This window comes from Melanerpes formicivorus, unplaced genomic scaffold, assembly GCF_026170545.1.
Source record: "Melanerpes formicivorus ecotype bairdi unplaced genomic scaffold, bMelFor1.0.p_v2 SCAF_39, whole genome shotgun sequence".
Classification (NCBI taxonomy): Eukaryota; Metazoa; Chordata; class Aves; order Piciformes; family Picidae; genus Melanerpes; species Melanerpes formicivorus.
The window spans coordinates 4,973,587-4,995,721 of record NW_027142391.1 but is presented as its reverse complement, the minus strand read 5'-3'; the positions used below and the strand labels follow the sequence as shown (position 1 = coordinate 4,995,721).

The 22,135-nt window shown below is 39.7% G+C and overlaps 1 protein-coding gene across 1 annotated transcript in view; it reads right to left on the bottom strand.

The window, feature by feature from the left end:
* Positions 1-22,135, bottom strand: part of PEX14 (peroxisomal biogenesis factor 14) — a 71,261-nt gene that overhangs the window by 27,274 nt on the left and 21,852 nt on the right. The window contains exon 3 of the mRNA XM_068158399.1: positions 11,742-11,826. Coding sequence (XP_068014500.1) covers positions 11,742-11,826 — 85 coding nt within the window. The remainder of the gene's footprint in view (positions 1-11,741; positions 11,827-22,135) is intronic.

Sequence of the window (22,135 nt, the reverse complement as noted above, 5' to 3'; positions counted from 1 at the left end):
TTCTCTGGTCTCCTTTCAGCCAAGTGCTGCACTCAAAATCCAGCCGCTAGGGTTAAATACTCAAAACGGAAATACTGAAATACATTTTTTGCTTAACACTGAGTCTCACAAAAGTTAAAATGGGAGTGGCTAAACTGAATTCACACAGAAACCAGAGTGAAGATTAAGAAACATTTATGGGCATGTTCCTGCAACATAACACAAGTCAAATCAGTAGGGTGAAGCAGCTGAAAAACTTGCTACTAATACCACTTACACTGTCTGAGGATAGCTCTTGGAGTTTCAGGACTAGCAAATAGCTCCTAAACAAAGGGATCACCTCACAAATAAAAAAGGAATGAAAAAAAAAAAATGGAAAGATATTCCCTTCTGGGCACTACCTAAGAGTATGTCTCCTTTCTGGGGGGCCAAAATCTGTACCACTGTACAGGTGTGCCCAAAGAGCTGTTCTCTGAGTTGAGGTCGATGATGAAGGGCCAAGGATACCCTTTGCAGATCTCTCTCTCCACACAATTTTGTACACTGCAGTCTTGCAGCACTGGAATCATGCCAGGCCCAATTAAGAACACTATTGCAGGGGAAGCAACAGTTTGATGTCCTGTTTAAGGGGCAGATCTCTGGGCAACAGCTTCACAGGGATGACAGCCCCACACTCTTTTGAGTGTGAACTTACCCTTCACAGCCACCAGAGCAGATGAAGCTCACTAGAAGTTGTTTGATTCTTGTCTTCCCCTACTTCCTCCCTGATTTTATTTTTCTGCTAGTTGTGTCTCAGGTGGCCTTAGCGTAAAAAAAAATCTCCTTTTCTGATGCAAGCTCTGGGCCCAGGTGAGGCCCTGACTCTGCAGATAAGCTGCCAAGTGGGCAGGGGCAGTTTGTGTTCCTATTGCCAGCACACGTGCTGGTAAACAGCAACCTCCAGGGTATTCTCAGTAAACAGCCAGCCAGCCCCAGCTTCTAAGATACACACACACGTAAGTACTTGCTTTACCCGACACTGAACTCACACCTCACAAACAAATTATTTAACTACTCTATCCCCCAAGGAAGACAGTGATCATTTCAAATGCAGCTCCCTGCTCATCTCTCACATACACGCAACGGCCTGATAGGTTAAATGCTGCCATTTAATTACAGTAATGGAACCTGCTATTTTTTGGTTCCCTTGAATCCTCTCTCGCTCTCTTTTTTAAACACATACAGAGTCATCTTTTAAACATGTGTTTTAGATTTCTGAGTTTCACAGCTGCATTCTGCTGGTTACTTGAAGAGCAGAAGCAATGATATTTTCTCTGTACCTCTGAGCACCCAGCCTTTAAAATAGTACATATAAATGAAGAGAGGCTGGGGGAGATGCTGTAAGAAGGGACACATGTGAATATTGCACAGGTCAATCTGTCCCTTCATTTACTTAGACTGTTTGCACTGATTTTATTGAATAAAACTAGCTTAACCTCTCCCACCCCCCAAAGCAGCTAGAGCCTGAAGAGGATAAACATGAAAATGCTTTGACTAATTTTACTGAAAATGCTATAAACAGCAGTACATCACACTGACAGTGTGGCACAGTGTGATTATTTATTTATTTGTATACACACACACACGATCAGGAGTCAGAATTATCACAGACCTCACAGTTCTTAATGCATTTGACTCAGAGTCTGCATCTAAAATGTGGCTGGCATTTCCTCAGCTTCCCACTGAAACGTGGAGTTTGCAAACTGTCTAGAGAACATAAAGGTCTAACAAAGAAGAGAAAATAAAATCAAAAGTACATTAAATTCATTTTATAATCTTGCCATTCCACAAAAGGTGTCACAAGCTTAGTCAGTTAATATTTCTAGAATACTTTGGCTATGCAAAGCAGTACAGAAATTTGGGATATATGTTTGTTAAATTCTTGAGCAAGCTGCAAGCACTTTATTTGTCAAGTGAATTCAGGAAAGGGGCTGTATGTGGCCAAAGACTTGATGATTTTACAGTTAGTTATTACTGAAGAAGGACACATAATACAGTATTACATGAGTAGTACAATAATTATTTGTGGATTTTACAGTTCATATTGTGTGGCAATCAATAAAAAATCCAGAAGCAAAACATAAGCATTCCCAAGTCAAAATAAATTCTTACCTATGCTAAGGCCACAACGCTGCCAGAGAAATACCCATATTACACCTGTCCTCAGCTTTATTTGTCCTCTAAATGTGAAAAGCTTATTTATTTGTTCCGTGGCAGTTGGCTCACAATCAGCCAGCCAGCCATGCAGGGATATTGCCCATCTTCATTCTCTGGGACGGATATCCACTGGTGTCTCTTAAGGATGGAAACTTAAAAGGTGAGGCAAGGCAGAGACAAAGACAAATTTAATTTTATCACCATAAAAAGGGACATTTCCACATGGGCAGCAAGGACATGAATATCATGTGTATGCGGGGGCGGGGGGATTATAAACGCATTTTTGGCGAAATTCAATAAAGCTGATTCCACTGCATAAGGTCAGCAATTTACTTTTAAAAAATGATATGATTGCAACTTTTAATATAACCCATGTATTTGCTGCAAGATGCTGGAGAAGATTGTGTAATGTAACCACCCGACCTCTCCACAGGAGCAGAGATCACCCCATTTACCCTTTATTGTCTTGCTAAAAGCAATGCACATTTGCACGGTGTGACAAAGTCAACAGCTTTTACTTCAGAGAGCCTCAGATTTCATTGAGAATGAATTCTCTGCTCTCTTCCTAGGGGAGCAGAGTCTGACCTGGACTAGGTTCCATGATAAGGAATATGAAAGAATGAACCAAAACCGAAATTTCCCTTTTAGCTAAGGAAAGAATGACTGCACTCCAAATTAAAATTAAGAGGGAACAGAGTGTGGCAGAAAAGCAATAGCAGGATGTCATGTTCTCGGGCACACAAGACATGGTTTATAACAGAGTAAAAATGTTGTCTAAGAGAACCTAGAGAATTACCTCATACAGGAACTTATTTTATCTTTCCTAGCAGGAAAGCATCATTAGGTCTGAGATGGATTTCAGCAGAAGAGCAACACAGATTATCCTAATTACACTCCCTGCTTTAGCCCCAAGAGAGGAGGCTGTCTCTTTAGACTTAGAATACCAGGTTCATTCTCAGATCAGACCAGGAACTGAATTCCTTTACTGGGAAAGGAAAGCCTGGGCTGGATGACCATGAAGAGCGAATTCCTTGTATCACGAAAACATTTTTACACAAACATACATAGATTTCTTCAACTGTCTCAAGGTGAAGCTTGCTTCAAAGGTCAAAGCTGCAGGGCTGGATTAGGATTGCACGCAATCTGCCTGAGCCTTGACATTCTGACATTCTAGAGTTTGCAGCTCTCCCCACCCATGCACGGCTGACGGAAGTAAATTCTCACAACCTCCCTGCAAGTGTGGCTTTTACTGCAGCAAATAACCTGAAAAAGTCACACACTGCAGTACCAAGAACTCCAAAACAAGAATGTTGAAGCAGTCGATAAACACAGCTAACATAAACCTCACTAAAACAATAAGGTAAATGTGGTAATTAGCCCCATTTTACCGACGGGCAAGCTGAGAACAACTTGCCCAAACTCAAGCAAGCAGTCAGATCTCAGATCTCCAATGCCTGCTCTTAGACTGTAACTACAAAAGTGACATATTTTTTTTGGCATTCTGCATTTACTTTCATTTGAAAATGTGACAAAGTTCTTAAATTTACAAGTCAGACTCAGGGTCTGGGTCTTTTTTGCCCATCACTAAGTTTAACAATTTCAGGACACAGGATGTTAAGTGATTCTTTTAGCATTGTTTTTTTGGAATAGGTTTCGACTTGTTCTGCTGTGATCATATTGTTTTTTCAACAGGAATGGAAATATTATTTTGACAGCAAAGAAGGCAGATATGACTCAAAACACATTCAGTGAGCAATAAGAGTTAATTTTACAAAGCCATTTTTAACGGCTCTTTTACATTACATAGTTACTACCAGATAGCCAAGTGAAGAGACATCATTAGACCCATGACATTCCAATTATTTGTTAAAATTAAGCTTATAACCAATATTTCATAGCATGCACAACTTCCTGGGAATCAAATTGGTCTGCTCCAATTTATCAATAATTTTCAAGCTACAAAAACATGGCAAAGGTGAACCTGGACTCCTCACTGAAATCATAAGGAATTTCTGTGACCCAACGGGAACAGATGTAGGAGAGTGTTTTATGCAATACACTCTAAATGAATCACCACTCTTGTTCTGTGGAGTATAGCTCTAAATGGTTCATGATCAACATAGGTTGAGCCTGAAGTCAGAAAGGAAGAACGTTACCACTTATGTGACTTGTATCTTCTGTTACAGAACAAATAAATAGGCATTTAGAGGACTGAAAATTTGAGTCAATTTCTCAATGTCTTCTTCACATGATTAAACATCACAGGGGTGTATTTCACTTCACGCAAACCAAACAAAAAATCACTGAGATTTTCACGTCTTTCTGCCTCACATCCAGCAACACAGATTTCAGAACCACTACAAACGAGCACAAGATGACAAGCTTGTCTCAGCTATCCAGTAAGAGCAACGACATATATTCTTGCTAGTGAAAAGCACTTCTGTGACAGAATTCCTCAGTTCCAAAAAAAGCTTATCAACAAACTTCTAGGATCTAATTTTTTCATACAGAAGGTGTTTACTCAAAAGCCCCAAAATCTTCTGGAGAGAAGTCATGATTTTGTAACCATTCAAAATCTGCTTTTCCAAATATTTTCAGTGTAATGCTATACCTTTCTATCAATCTCTTTTATTATCAGTTCCAGTATAACAGTCTCTTGTCTAATCAGCTCAGAGTGATCTGACAAGTCTACAATATTTCACTTTATTAAAAAGTATGTGCTTTTAAATGTTAATTCCTATTTAACATAAAACCAAATTTCAAACCCGAGAATTCAAGCTACTTTCCAGATACCACAGAGCTGTAAAACCCAACTGTTATAAAACAATGTAATGTACCCCAAGCACAATGTTCTTCTAAACTAACTCACTTGTAGGTATCTATAGTTTCTCTCAAACATACACAGACTTTTATTAGTCATCTAGCTATTATGAACTTTAAAAGATCGGAGAAAGAAAGGCTTGCCTGCCTTTGTACACTGCATCTCATGGCTAGTTATGCCTAAACTAATGTTAGGTAGTGTTCTGCCTTCTCATGAGCCACTAGTGACTGGGACAAAAATTAAAATATAAGAAATGAGCAGATTTCTCCATGTGGGTAGGGACTAGAGATTATTTTATTTTGCAAACTTCCTTCCAAATCGAGGAATGATAGTGAAAGCTTTCTATCAGCTATAAAAATTTTCTCCCAAACCCCCCAAAATAGCCATTTCTGATTCTCCAGGATGCCCTAAGGTTTATCAGTTTATCACACTTTGTTAGCACTACTGCTGCAGTACTGTTTCTTCTTGCCACAGAAGCCAAAAAAACTTGTAAAGTTCATGACAAGTTCAGATATCACAAAGAGCAGCAAAATTGATGGGGGAATGGAGTCAGTGTGATGAATAGGCTGGTACCAAACAGCAAGTGACAGATATGCAGACAGGAGACTGGCAGGGCAGGGAGACATCTTCCCAGCAGATGGATAGAGATTCTCAATCATTTTCAGGAAGGGGAAAAAAAAAAAAGACAACTAATACAAAATACAGAACTGTGGAACTACTTTCTGGATCATGAACATATTTATTATTCTGGATTGTGAGACTTCAGCAGTTGAAATCTCTGTATGTTGAACATTATCAACCAATTCAGAGAGGAACTGTTGTAAGTTTGTTAGCAATGAAAACATTCATGCTCTCACTCTTCATTCTTTGGATCCTTAGTAGATTCCTTAGGAGACAATTGGATTTCCCCATTTAAGCAGGGTTTTATTGACCCAAAGCTTGGATGGGAGGCACCTGAAGAACAAATTGGTTGCATGAACAGGTGTAGGACAGTTTTCTTTAACCTAAGCAAACTATTGTACATTAGCTGTCATTTGAAGTCATGAACAGAGGCCTAAGTATCTTCAGTAATTAAATACCCCACAGTGCTTTTCAAGAATCCTAGTAAATGTTTTAGTCAGTAATTGCATTCTCTATGCCTAAAGCTCTCTCTGCAAGATCACTTATATAAAATATCTTCATTTTCTCTCCTAAAACCATGTAGCAGCTGCCATCCTCTACTCAGAGGTCAATGTTTCTTGGTGGAAAGCACAGTGAGACCTAGATAACCCCACAGACACCATCAAACATGCTCTATGCAAATAGTTGCAAAGTTTCAGGGCTTATTGGTACAATGTGCTCTGACATCCTCAGATGGAAAACATTGCAAAGCCATAGAATGCGCTGACTTCTGTTTAACCTGTACAGTCATTTCAAGCCTACACAAGCTGTTGCTTTATGCTACTTGAACAACTGTTGCTAACTTCTTGAATAACCAGAAAAGTACATCCTCCCTGGTTCTACCTGGGCTAGTGAACTTTATGTGTTAAGTTGTTCTAGATGTTTCCTCATACACTAAGTATATTTTTGCAATGTCTTTCTGTTATCAGCATCTGAATTCCAGGTCTCCCTTGTAACTTTGCAGGTGCAAGTGATGAGGTCTGTGCTGGCACTGGCACAAAACACATGTTAAACAGCTAGAGAACAAGTTACCTGATCTATAAGTACAAAACAGGACAAGTGCTCACTCACACAATCAGCTGTGTACTGAAGTCTTCACTCCTTTTCTTCACCATCTCTTAAATCTGTATCCTGTCAGCAAGTCTGAAGAGATGGACAAGCCTTCCAGCATTCCTTGAAAAGTCCACACTTAAGGCCTAATCACACATTCTTGTATCAAACATGACCATTTCTAGCAAAGCACCAGGTTTAGAGGGATGGAGCAATTTGGCCTGAAGAGAGATTTTAGCAGGACAGGCTACTAACTATGGTTTTTGTATAAGCTGTCACTGGACTCTGGCTTGTATCGGTTTTCTTCTGAAGGAAAAGCTTTGTAAAAATTATTTGAGCTTCAGTAAGACATGTCAAAGAACTAATTACCAAGTAAAGCTGAAGGAGAAAATTAATTTTGGAAACACAAGAGGATACTTTTCTTTTCCTCCCTTTTCTGGAAGTGGGGGAGGAAAGGCAGTTATTTTCATCTTCATGCTGGGGGCAGGAGTTGGGAGCTGTCCAGTCGATAACCTGGCCATCAGAACAAGGTTTGTAATTAAAAGGTCAGTGACCTGGAAAGCTAGGGCCTCACTCTCAGGGCTTCTCAGTAATGACGGCGCTATTAAATTAAGACTGTTATGAAATCAATGCTAAAAAAGCTTTCATGGTAACGAGATTCCATTCAAGGGCATGCAAACTGCCTCATGAAATGGACTTAAATTATAAAAAGTAATAAAAGAGAGCTAAATTGAAATCTGCTAAGAATTTACTTTCTTTAAAGCCCTCCAGCAGTGGGCTGTGGCCCCTTCTCTCAGGTCCCCACTTGGATTTCTTTGTCAAAGGAGAAAAGAGAGGCGTTCAACTTCCAAGAATGCTAACTACAGAAAGAGGAACAGAAGTAAGCCAATTTTCTACAGGAGATTCTGGGGCTAACAGCATTTGTTGCCAGGGAATCAGGTGTCTTTGTGCTCTGGTTGGGAAGGGGTGTGTACCATTAGTAATTTATTTGTCTCTTCAGAAATCACCATAGCCTGGCATCTGGGCATTGGCAAAACATTCTGGAACTCCGATGCAATGCAAAAACTGTGCAATACCCATAGGAAATTTTGCCTAGTAACTCACTTCCTACCAGCCAAAGTAACAAAACACGTTAGTACGTACCTAAGAGGACAACACTTCCAACAACCTCCAACTCATCTCACCAAGAAAGACAGCCACTGCTTTTGGAAGCACGAAGCCCATTATGTTGCATATAGATAAAGAAGACCAACCCAGGCAGCCGATCTTCTGAAGACTGCCCAACCCTCTGGGTGGATGTTTTCCCAATATAACTCAACAATTACACATTGACTTACCCTAATGCACTTCTGTTCTCCCACCACTATAATTTGAGCTCCTTATGCTTCTGTCTGTTCTCACAATCCCACTCTGGAAAGGGCATTACTGTACTAATTTTACAGAGTAAGAGAACAAGCAACTAAGAAAGAAGTTCTTCATCCAAGATTACGTAACAAGACTGTAACCTAGCAATTTTTCCTTTCCCTGCCCCAAAAGGCTAGCATGCTGAAAAATAGAGCTCCACATTTCCAGTGCACTTCCACCCCTTTTCTCTATTCTATCTTGCCAGAACTTGCAGATTCAGAGTACGCAAAACTAACAAGCCACGAGTTACTGGATGGGTAACTGAGCAGTGCAGGACATCTGAGGCACAACAGTAAGATGACAGACACATTTCCACAAGGGTTTAAACCCCACATGCTGTCTAATTACTCCCAAGGCGCCGCTGATTCTGTGGCATGTCATCAGCAAAATCAGCGAGTTGGACAAAAAACAAACAGCATATTTTTTTTCTTTTCTTTTCTTTCAGCTACTCTGAGGGGAAACAGCTGTTTTTCCCTTCATCTGAAGAAGTTCATGATAAAAAGGAGGAAATGTCATAAATTACATGAAATGCCAGCGTAAGCTTCAAAGAAAATGATAAATGATTCTAATAACTTCATGTTTCTCATTAATGCCTCTGTATTTGGGAGTTTAGAAGTGCTTAAGACAACAGAGAAATCTCATCCTACTTTTGAAAGCCCTTTTACAAATCCAGGACACTCTTACTTTCTCATCTTCAACATTATCATCTCACGTTTTAGAGAGAGCAGTTCAGAAAACCTCTGACCTATAAGTAACCAGGAAAACCTACTTTCAGCCCCTGCAATGACTGTTTCACAAGAAACCAAACCAAATCCAGCTGATGATCTTGCAGAAACTTTCCTTTCTCACTGCGCAGAAATGTATTGAACAAAATCCAGTTCCTTGACCATTTTTTAGGATGAGATGCTTTTTAAAAAGAAGTTAAAAATGTATAATTCAAGGAACCATCCCTGCAAGTCTCAGAAATGAAATTTCTTAGGCCAGGACTGCAGGGCCTGAAAGTTCACTCACAATTAACATTCCAAATCCAATCCCTGCTGGAGCTGGGGCAGTGGAAGGGCGGTATCCCTGTAGGGGTAGAGCACCTTCTCTTTTCCCTCCACATTCACACACAAGGTGATCCAGCACTATCCTCTCCACTGCAAAAGACAAGTATGAACATAGCATAAAGCTAGCTATGGATATGAAAATCTTCCTTCAACAAACTTCTGGGGTCCATAAAAAAAATCTACTGCAGTTTCTGCTTGAAGAAACTTGGATCAAAGTAACTGAAAAAATACAAGTGTACCTCTGCATCATTTCCTACAAAGATAATTTTAATAGAGACTCCAGTAACTGTAATGGTTTCTATACACAAAAAAATGGGTTTGACTGGCAGTGAGGACTTCTCTACTAGACAACCTAACTACCTGCAAAATGGGCATAAACATTACTGGTGGGATGACAATGACTGTGTATCAGAGAACAGGGAAAGAGCTCTACCAAACCCTGCAATTCCTCATTTACTCAGGGCTAAACTAGTCACAACACCCACAGTTCAGGAATAATTACCTCCATCTGCTAGAGCATGTAGGTACCATGACAGTATGTACCTTCTGCTCTCAAGCACTGAACAGAGGTCATCTTGTAAGCTCAGTGGTCAGATTCCATATGGATATATTTCCAGTGACTGCTGAGTACAGGCACTACTGGACTCTGCTCCTTCCTATCTCCTACTGTTAAGTTTTCAAACAATTAGCACAAAGGGAAGGAGGGATAATTAACAAACAGGAACAAACAAACAGCTCTACCAAACCATTCCCCCTCTTTAGTAATTATTAGCCAAGTAATTCATAAGAAGTATTAGTCGGGCCACAGTTTCTCTGTGCCTCCATCTCCCCATCCTTCCTCTTCTCCCAGTCAGGGATTTATTAAAATTAAACAGATTAGATGGAGCTCCTGATACTAAAAACTGTTCAGCAAAGCCTGTGGTGGGGAAGTGCAGAGCAAACACCAGAGACATTTGTCTCTAAATTGCTCTAAATACCTTCTGCAAATGAAATTCTAACCCAGCTGTGTTGAGAGAAAAAATGAGGAATAACTGGTCATTGTCAGCACAGAAGAAGATCAGGCAGTTATAATATTGCACGATATACTGGGGGCTAAGGATCTCTCAGCAACAATAGATTTTGTATCAGGTTACCCCGGGTAATCAGCACAGCTTTTAGGCTCAGCTTTCCCTTGCTTCATTGCTTCAATGATAGAGTTGAAATCCCCAAGCTTTTATGATTAATTACTCCCCGTAGGTCCACATATCTCAAGGAAAAACTCATGGAGCACAGCAGCCAAGAAGCTCCAAATTTTAATGCCATCCTGATGGCAGGGCAAGCAACATACCTATGTGACTGGAATGTTCTCTAACTGGCACTAGGACAAGCAGTGAGAGGATCACCCTCAGAACGATGTACACATTAACTGTTCGTCATGACATCATTGTGAAAACACAAGACTGCCATTCCCTTCTAGGTCTTTTGCTATTCAAGATGAACAAAGTGGTGCGTATACTTGAACTCTCTATCTCATGACATCAGGTCTCAGGCTTCTCAATAAACAGTTCACAACCCCAAAGAAAATAATATACATTTCACAGACTTCCCTACTTTTTCAAAACTCAAGTTCTCCAGCCATAGAATCCGATGTACCCCAAAGTACTTATGACTTCAGAGTATAAGTGGGTCACTCCCCTCTGAAGTTTGGAGTTTGCACTTTCAGTATGAAAGTGCTTGAAGTGCTCCCTAGCATAAGTAATTAACACCAACATAAGACTGTCATTATTTACATCTTGTGGTAAGGATCTAAGCAGTATGGTCCCAGGAGGGTAGCATAATATGGAGTGAACTTCACCTGAAATGCACTGTAAGTTGTGGGCTCAAAACTTCAGGGAGAAAACAAAAGAATAGAAAATAGTTTTGCTATGAGTCAGAAAATAAAATAAATTCTCAGTAGGCAATGGCCAAAGTATGTTCCATCTGTCTAAGACGATATAGGATTTGTCAGGATCTGTTCTATCCCTGCTGCAGAAAAGGGCTAAACTCAGCCAGTAGTTTACCATTTCAGCCTGAAAGTCAGGTTGACCAAGCTTAACCTTAACCTGACCTTGTTTACTTTCACCAACTCCTTTGCCCTTCATTCCTCTCTCTGGCTCTCTTAGGATACATTTGACCTTTTCACCTAGAAGCTGGTCATTCTAAAGCCAATGGTACTAAGGCAGGAACTGACCAACCAATCCACAGCTCTAGACTGTCCTCATTGCAGAAAAGACAATAGTTAACTCCAAAACACCCAATGTGTCTTTTGTATTCTGCAATTCCACATCTGGTGCCAATATTGCTCTAATTAGTTTGGAAGAAAAAAGACCAATATTTCTTACAAACTTCACATCCCTTTTTTGAGACAGACTGTTTGCTTTGTCCTTAACACCTCATTTTCCATAGCAATACATTGCTTGCTTTGTCCTTAACATCTCATTTTCCATAGCAATACATTGCTTGCTTTGTCCTTAACATCTCATTTTCCATAGCAATATATTTTGGCTTCACATTAACTTAAGCTCCCTCATTATCACTGAGACCACAAACTTAAAAGTCCATACCTTTCTTCTTCAGAAATGCTCTTCTGGATGCAAGAGGACTTTGGCGGACTCGTGGGTTTTGTAAAAACTTCACTGCTGTCACAATCTGATGTGGGAGGGTTGGAGAAATAGAAGAGAGAAAAGATCTAAGTTAGGAATAGTCAAATTCCTATTTTACATTATAAATTCTGTACTGCAAAATAAGGCATTGTATCCAACACATGGAGATGGGCTGGAGCTGACACTGATCCAACTTTCAGAAATGGTTTAATGAACATCAGAGTTTGTGGTTCAACTCTAATCAGACAGCACAGTTATGGTATTTTAACCTGGAAGTTTCCCACTAAATTACTCTCGGAGCACTTCGACCTGCACAAAAAACTCCATTAATATTCTTAGAGGTTTCTGTCATTTATATTGTGATCTTCTTACCTAAGTTGGCTCTTCAGGTCGAGGTCAACCTTGAGAAAACACATTTGATGTGCAAGAGCAGGCTTACCTAGTAAAATTGCTTCCTATCTATCTGACTTAAAGCTGCCTGCAAATTCTAAGAGATTAAGACCTTTTCTGCCATCATTCTAATTGACTGGAAACAATAAATAAACCTCAGCTTGTCATGACTGGAGAAGAAGCAACTTCACATGTTTTGGATTACATAACAAAAATACAAAAAAAGCCATTTTTCATTCCATAAATGGGTGAATAGTTACATTTATGCCTCACACTGGCAGAAATCATGGATTACCTTTGTCTAAAGACTGACTTATACATCCTTCTTTAAGGTGACAGAGCACTCCAAAGAAGCCACTTACTTAAAGAGAGGGTAAAGCATGGGATAATACTCAATGGGATAGAAAATGGCTCCAGCATTTTACTTTTCCATTTAATGCCAATGAAAGGTATTTAACTTTTTTCTTCATATGGTAGGTCCACTTTTGACACACTCTCCTGTACTGCTACATTATTACACACTCCTGCACTGGTGATTCACTTTGCTTTTATACAGACATCTGATTGTGGCATTGAGGGAACAACGTGCCTGAAGTTAACAGCACTCAGGAGATGGACACAGCCATGCAAACTAGTGGATGAGATTACTTCCTTCCTCTGGAGCTAAAAATAAGAATGCATGTGCATGGATGAGGCTCTTCTCCTCGAAGAATGGCATAAACCTTCTCCTAAAATGGTGGTATAAGCTAGACTTATGTTAGGCAGGTCCTGAAGAGTTTATCTTAAAATATAGTTTCTGGAATTCAGTTCCAAAAAGGTTTTCCAAACTTTTCACAGCAGAAGAAGAAGGGGGTTAAAAAAAAAATAGCATCACTACCGAAATCAGTAAGTTTCACTTTGTGTTTGAATCAAACCCTTCCAATATGCATTGCTGGTCAGAGAGCAAAGTTCTGATGGGTTTAATGGCACTTTCAATGTACTCCTCAGTGCATTCCATCAATGTTTTTTTGCTTTTAAATTGCATCTCTTATTTCTTTAAATACATTAATCAGGCTAGTGTAGGCAAAACGGATCCATTGGACAATGCAATAAACATGAATTATCATCTATCCAACATGCATAATGGCTTAAAAATACATAATAGCAGGTGTAGTTTAAATGATTAGTTATTACACCTGTGGTGGGTCTGATTCAATTGGGGAAAATCATCTTTAATAGGTTAAAAGGTTTAGATCACCAGGCTTCCCTTAAAGTGGCTGTAGAGAGGGTATGATGGAGTACGCTGTCATTACTAATTCATTTAAGAAAAACATGGGAGATACAGCAAAGAACAGCATAAACGAGCGAATCCAATTTAAACATCAGGTAAAGCAGAAAACACCTTTTAAAGAAGCATGATAAATGAATTTGGGAGAGATGAAATTGACATATTTATTTTAACGGGAATTTGACAAAGTCCCAGCACACTCCCAAGTTGGGAGGATAAAACGAATGGGGTATTTTTAATTCTTTGCCTTTTCTTATTTTCCTTCATTTCTATCCTTAAGTTTACATTCAGTAATTTTGAGCCATAAAATACTCGAGCAAAATACCCCACATAAAGTACACTTCAGTTTCATTTATGTGCACTTGATCTGTCTCCAGCTGAAACACAGGTGACAGGCAAATCACAGATTTAAACCCTGCTGATATTGCTACACCAGATGCAGAAATATAAAGCGCCCAAACTAATAACCTTAAGGTAATATGCTGAATAAGAAAGATGCCCAAATGAGCAGACCAACAGATATGTGAACATATCAAAACCACTTTCCTTCTAACAATAATTACTTGTTTGTTTCTTCAGAAACTCCTCAACATTCCCTCCCACGTTTAGCGAGCTAGGGACATGCACACACAGCCTGCAGAACTAAAATTCTGCAGGCTCTCAGATTTAATTATCAGGTTTTAAGCATTAAAAAAGCCTGTAAGAAATAAGCAATATTTTTCATTGTGCTATTTCAATCACAACCATGTGAACATTTTATTGATTCTAACCTTTATTAAAACTTATTTTTGCCTGGTAAAAATGTAAACACTTCAGTAGTAAATTTCACTCCAAAGTAAACTTCTATTTTATCTCTTCCCTGCATCACTTCCTCCATTACTCAGAGTGGTTTTAATCTTAAAACAAAATAAAATTACAAGCAACAACAAACTCCATAAAAGAAAAAAAAGAACCCTGGTCATGTATTCCACCTCCCAATAAGCCTATGTTTCTCATGTTTGTGCCTGCATTTACCTCTGAACATTCCTCCCACAGGCTGAGCTGAAACCTCCTCATTTATATAATTCATCTTCTATCCACAAGCAACTTATGAAGCAATTTTGGCCATGTCAAAATGCCAATATTTTCAACAAACACACACAAGAACTTTCCTACCTTCTATGGATCATTTTCTTTGCACAAACAAGGGCAACTGCAGTCCATAATTTAAACAACAGAGAAAGGAGGAGGAAGATGAGAAGTCTTTGCAGTCCTGTATATAACCAAAAAAACTCATGCAGCAAATAGCACTCTGACTCAGCTGGTAACACTGTCCCACGCTATTTCTGTGTCATTTGTGACACTTCTCCAAATTTTTATAGTATTAAGACACTGCCAAATAACACGCATTGTATCACTATTTGGATTCTTAGATTGACAACACACACTGGCCAGCAAACTAGCTTTATTTGGTGGATCAGATACCTATTTCTCTCTCTGAGAGGCAGTGTATTTGGTGTTTAAAAGAAAGTCTATTCCATACACTTGCTGTTGTACCACCACTTCTGCAGTGATATGATACACAAAGACATATTTCTGATTGGGAGGTGGTGGGTGGAATCCCGCAGCAGGTCTTGTCCTACGGTTTGATTTTCTAATTAGAAGGTGAATGTTACTATTCATGGATTATATTTGTGTCTGGCCAAATTACATAAATTCAGGCCAAATAATCTGCTTCAATGTCAAAGATATAAAATGAAGACAGGAACTTTATTGCAGATATCCTGGGAGTGCAGCAGGCTGCCGAAATTCTGGACCAGAGCACAGCACTTTGACATTATAGCCAAGGTCCCTCATTTCTAATTTACTTCCTTCTTGTGTTAATGGGGAAGGTAAAGCCAGCCTTATTTTTTACCATGCTCAAAGCTGCAGGCTTTGCAGTGAAGCAATCTAAACTACTTTATCAATTAGTAGTATTAGAAAAATACAGCATGAAGTTAGAAAAAAAAATAAAGCATGAAAGTAGCAAATACCCACTTTCTACCATTTAAAAAAATTAAACCTAATCAATTATAAAAAATGCAAAAGAAAATCACCTTCATCGATAAAAGTTCCAAAGGATTTGGTAACAGAGTCTTATGCGGAAAACAGCATCAAAAGCCACCAGGAGCACAGCCTGTAAGAGCTCTAATAGATTTCCTAATACTGGGAACCCTCTGTAGGTTAATACTAAACAGCATCTGTTGATAGACTGAGACTTTGAGATGACCTGTGATGTAAAGGTTGGGTCTGAATTATACGTTGCAAGGGCTGGTATTTTGTCTTTCTGAGTGGATCTGTATCTGTTTAAATGCAACACTTCTTTTCATTAAGCAGAGGCGGCACAGGCCATGAACTATGCACAGACAGTTTACATTACATGTGCGGAAGCAATCAACACTGGCAATATACATGACGTATGTAAAAGAAGTTAGAATTAATTTTTTTCCAGTGTATTAAAAAATAATAATATGGCAGTATCAACAAACACTCAACCTATTTCAGCCAGAGCAGAAGGCCACAGCTATAGGGCAAATGGAACTGATCAATATATTAGCCTAGAGCAACACCCTCTCAGTGTACGGCTGTATGTTCGCAAGGCTCAGAAGATTAAATTGTCTGTGAAAGGTTTCTGCACTCCTACTCTAAAGGAGATACCCAGAATCCTGTTAACAAGCATCAGGCTAAAGCCAACTTACGTTTTAACAAGGGCTGACTTAAAAGCCTGGCACTGCAGTGAACAAGAAAACCCCTTCAAACGGAAATGCTGCATTTTAGTAAGAAATCAGTGCTCTGCCAGGACTACCTTGACAAATATGGTTATCGGTGGCACACGGAAATAGTTGCAAAGCAGCTGTTAATCAGGGAAACACATCATAGAACGCTGATGCTAGCACTCAGGAAAAAATGCAAGGGGCTAATTATGAAGCCATATATCTCACTAAAGAGGCACTGTTCCTTGAGATTCCAGGCAGAGCTCTCTCAGAGCCAGGGTCCTGGGACACTACATACAGAATGTTCCCCAACACAAGCTGCCTTCTCCCAGGACAAATCTCTTCCTAATTCAGTGTTCTGGGCTACAGAATTCCTGTGAAATTCATATTTCATAGAAACTGCTTGTTATTTCTAAAGGAATCATCTGTAGCTTGGTCAGGAGAAAGGAAACACTTTAAAGCTCCTATGAGTTCATTGACATTTTAATGAAACCATATAAAATTTCAGGAATTATTTCTGTTGTGAGAGAACCAGAAACTGACAACGTTTAGCAGATCTCGAAGTCATATTGAGAAACGTTTAAAAATGCAGAACCAACAATTTAAAAAAAAAAAAGGCAAACAAAATAAAACCCAAACAAAAACCCTTATGTAAAATAGAGCAAAGGGGAAAAATATATTTTAGAGCAAGATTCATCCAAACCAGAAAGAGAAAAGAACAAAGGTAAGGAAGAAACAAGGTTGAGGCTGTATCTAAGATGAAAAACCCAGAACTAAAAGAATACAGAGCAGTAACCAAAACCCGGTAAACCCAGAAAAAATTCCAAGCGCCCAGAAACTCAGACCACTGAGAGTTCTGTGAATGAAACCGAAGTCAAACATCAGCACCGCGCAAGCGGAGGGGAGGTGAGCACACAGATCTTGGCCGCGGTCTGTCCCGCGGTGCTGGTTGATGGAGCAGGGCTCCCGAGGGCTCTCGGTCCACGTTTTGGGGTAAGTGCCTCCTTGCAGCGCACCCCGCATGGCCCTGGGACTTCAGCCGGGCACCGAGCGCGGCCCCACCGGGCACCGAGCGCGGCCCGCCGGGCGGGAGCTGCCCGAGAGCGCGGAGTCACGGTGCCCCCTAGCGGCGCGCGGCGGCAGCCCCCCGCAGCCCCAGCCGGCGGAGCCCAAATTAAGTGTTTTCACTCAGTGGAAATGAAATGTTTTGCAAGATGAAACAGAAAGAAAATTGAGGTTTTAGGTAATTACTAGTTGGCATTTACATATCACAGGCTGGTTCAACACCTATTCATTTTCCTCTTTTATTTTCAATTTTTTAAAATTGCTCATTAAAATGAACACATGACAGGGACGGGGGGAAAAATTACTCTTCCTCTTTTTCCTGAGGACTACAAAATTCAGATCTACTTTAAATACATTTATCTATAATTATCACATACAAAAAAGCCTTCCTTAATTTACATTAATAGGGTGACCAAAAAAAAAAAAAAAAAATTGATAAAAGCCACAAAAAAGTCCCAGTGGAGCTGTCTTCGTGTCATCTTGTTGTGCCTACCCAGTCCCAGTGCCAGCCTCCACGAAGCCAGGACCCCGCCACTCCCTGTGCGTGAGGGAAGGAGCAGAAACGGAGGAGCTGACAAAGCTCCTGTCTGCACTGCTGTCCTGCTCCCAGCCATCCAAGCACCAGTTCAGCTGCTTTCAGAGGCTTTCCTGCCTTTCAACATACTTTCCCCTCATCTCTCCTACTACTCTCACTACAAAGACATGACTCCATACAGTCCCTGTTCCCAGCTTCTTTGTTCCAGGAGCTACTTCACACTTCCTCCAGCTGTTCATAAAGGTGTGACCTTTCCACCCTCTTTACTCACACAGAACCAGTCTTTCCTCACATAACCTCACCATTTCCAGGGATCCTGATCGGCAGCTTCAGTCAGGCTTTCAGGCTCTCTTAGCTCAGTGGCCTCTCCACTCAGATTCCCATTCTTGCATATTTCCTATGCAAAATCCTTCATTTTCCTGTGTCCTTCAGCTTTCTTTAATTTTAACCTTGTGACAGTCTTATTTAACCCCACAATGTATTCTAGGATACAATTTGTATAAAAAATGCTATATAAAATAAAGTTTTATTGTATCATATGTTAAGGGCATAAAACATCCCTGATAGAAGTGTACAAGAGCTGACATGATAGACTAATATATTTTAAGGTCTATTGTGTAAATATGTATTTAGGGAATTCTAAAGCATGGTATTATTGACCCAAGTCTCTCTTAAAACACATTGATATATGGAGTAAAAGCCCTTATGAAAAGTAGCAACTTCGTCCGTGCAGTAGTCACCTTTCAAAGTGAAATATCTCTGCCATCTTCAGTTTTTTTCTGATTCGATTTAAAGCATAGCAGACATCTTGACAGAATTCCCCTTTTTAAGAGGAATAATACTCCAGTAATACAGGCATAAAACTAAAAAGAACAAAAAAACTTACCCGCATGCTTTAAAAGAAATGTGTAAGAACTATTTTTATACGGAGAGAAAATGAGTTATCTCCGTATTCTTTCATTTAGAAAGAAATACATCTCCGAATGAGACTTTGTAACATCAAGTTTAACACAAACTGTTACAGGGAAGGGTTAAATGCTGGAAAACCAGAGGAAACAGAGGAGAAAGCAAACTAAATATATTAAACTGATAATGTGTAATGCAGCTACTTTAAATTTTAACCAATGAGTAGCATGAACCTTTTTTTCTGGAGTTCAAACGTGAACTTTCTATTGAAAAGATATAATCTCGCTTTCAGAGGAAAAATAAACTCTAAACCACCCCTTTTTGTACTTCTGCCTAAGCTGAAGTTGCAAGCTTCCTATAATCACCAGTACCACCAAAGAAGGTATTGCAGCAAGATGAACAAGGGGGGGAGGACCATGGGGGGAAATAATGCTTGCAATCCAACTGGCAGCAAATTATTTGAAGTTGTGTTTACATAAAACCAGCAATAACCTCAGTGCTGAATGTACTGGATCATCGTGGAGAGTACATGGACTCGAAGGTCAGTATCGCATGCAGGAGGTACCCAGCTCCCAAGCGTGGGTGAAGCCAGCGTGCCATGAGAAGGTTAACAAACTGATTCAACAGAACCCAAGAAAGACACCAATGAGAAGGTGAAAGGTCAAAACCTACTAAAGAGAATCTGATGTTTTAACTTTTCAGGACAGTACCCAGTTTATACATCTTGCTTCTCCCATCTCACAGCAGGAAGCTTAGGGATCACTGAGGTTTTCTGCTGTTAAATTAATGCAAGTGTCAAGCTGCTGAACTGAATCACTCCAAAGGAATGTAATGACTCAATGTCCAGGATGCTCCTAGCAGCAGAACTCAGATCATTCTGTGGCTCCACAACTAAAACAAATGCATGATACAGCTTCCAGGGGAGCCCTCCAACTACTTACCTTTTTCATTCCTCTCTCCATATTGCCATTACTAAAGAGTATAAATACATGAAGTTTTGACAGAAATGTCTTTTGCCCTATTATCTTCACATGCAAAACGTAAAAAACAATGAAGTTATAATTTGTTACATTTTCATTCTTTTAACTGCAGGGCAGACAAGGACTGCTAGAGGTTCATTCACATGCTAGAGAGCTACAAGATGATGTAAGGATAGGAAGTCCGTGTCAGATCTAACAATTACGCCCAAGTACTTAAAATCACTATTGAGTGGTAGACTCTAGAAGGCTAAATCAATCAAAGAGATGCACCAGAACAGGATCATTGTTCAGAATTACTCAGACTCTTCTAATTCCACAGTCAAGGGACTGGAAAATACCAGTAATAAAATGGCTTAGATTTAGCTCAAGAGGATCGAAAGTAGAGCTCATGTGTGGAAGATACTATAAAGATGTTTTAGGCTGAAATGACACAAATGGACAGGAAGTATCAGCAAGCCATATTCCTTGAACCTGCTATTTCAAGAATCCCATTTATTAGTATTCTTAATCCATAAGGAAAGCAGATTAGAAAATGAGTGTTTTCCTGCAGCAATGAAACCCCAAACAACTAGAGGTGAAGTCAGGGGACTCTGATGGCATTATGATGTGGAAGATCTGAATTACAGAATGGATCACCGGAATCTAACAAACATGTTGAAAACATTCAAGAAGCTGGAACTTATGACAGGTGCACAATAAATCATGCAAACCACAGCAGTTGGGAAGTCATAGTAAAAGGACTCTAAACACTAGAAGACCTTCATGTAAACTCAGTGTTTTACTTGGAGCTCTCTGAGACAAGAATCGTCCCTTTACTCTGTATTTGCACAGTGCCTAGTGCTGGTCTGCAACTGTCCTCTTAGACATTTATTACAACACAAATAATAATAAAGCCTGAGCAGACCATGCACTTTGTTCCTGCTGTTAATTGTCCCATTAAGGGAAAAACTAAGTAAGGGGCAAGAAATCTGATTGGCCAGAGCTGCCTAGTCTGTGGGGATTGCAAGTGGAATAATTTTATAGATCTGAAAGCAGCTGCGTCCCTTGTCTTTGTCCAGTTTTCAACAGAAGCTACATGACTGAATTTCTCCTTCATATGTAGGAACTTGCATGAGCAGCCTCAAAAGCAATTGAGCCTCCCTATCAACTCTTAGGATGCTTCCTCCACAACAGGAGTGAAACATTATGGGGGCAAACATGAGGAACATTTCTCTGTAGCTGTCCATACCATAAATATTCTGCAAACAATGGGTCCACTTTATTTTCTCCTGGGGTCAATTTGGCATTTTCATGGATGTTATATTCACTATTGAAAAAACAAAGCATACAGGAGTCAGAACCAATTCTGGATGGTGCCCAATACAGCACTGCACGTAACAAAACAAAACAACAAAAAGAACAACAACAAAAAAACCTCACATGTACTGTTTACCAAACTCCTCTCTCTCGAAACACTTGAGTAAGATCCCACCATCCTAAACCAAGTTAAAATGTCCAAGAGAATTAGTTCTACAGAGAATCATACAAAAGCCACAGTGCTCCTTCCTAGATTCTACATAGAAATTTGGGTCCAAATCAGAAAGGCCAGCAAAACCAGAGAAAGTTCAAAATGGCACTTGTACTGTTTTTTTCATTTTCCTTAAACCTTGGCACAGCCAGCAGATGTCAGGGACTATTATAATTATGCTCTTTAGGCACTGAAAAATTAATAAACAATTACTCACTTCAGGAAAAAAAGAAAGCAGCCATTTCCTTGACAAATGCTGCAGAAAGCATCAACAATCTCTTTGAAATCTGGGTCCCTACCACTCCAAGGGACTAACACCAATGAAGGAATGGCAGTCACAGCTACAGAGAACTGGCACAGCCGGGATTTTGAGTCTGAAACCTTGCAGTTTTCTCAAGACTCTGCTCCTGATCCATGAGGGCTATAAGGCATTTTTTTATCTTTGTTAAAGAAGAAAGTGGTTCCAGTCTCTAATGCTGCTTTGGCCCACACACACAGGCTGTTCGATCAATTTCTATTAAGCTACAAAGTCCAAAACTGGAGTGTTTGAAATACACTGGTTTTAACCCTGCTAGGCTAAAAAGGGCTTCCACACTGCCTTCCTGGATGGGAATTCAGGGGCACCTCTGCAGTCGTAGGAAGTCAAGCTCAGCTTTTCCCATGAGAATGGTGAAAAGTACGCACTTTTCTGAAATAAATAGGTGAGATAGCAAATGTCTGGGACCTTGATAAATTCTTACTGAAATTTATTTGCAGCCTAAATCTTGCCTAAAATCTGCCAATCAATTAGTTCTTCCATAAAACACTGGCAAGTTCTATATTGACTTTCTTGAGAATGCAGAGGGAATTCAGGTGCACTTGCACCAAAAGGCTTCCAATTTTCTTTAAAAAATAAAATAAAGTTAAATAAATCCCACATATCCCTTTTTAAGCAGACCCATGCTACTCAGTCCTCTCCCCACCTTAAATCAAT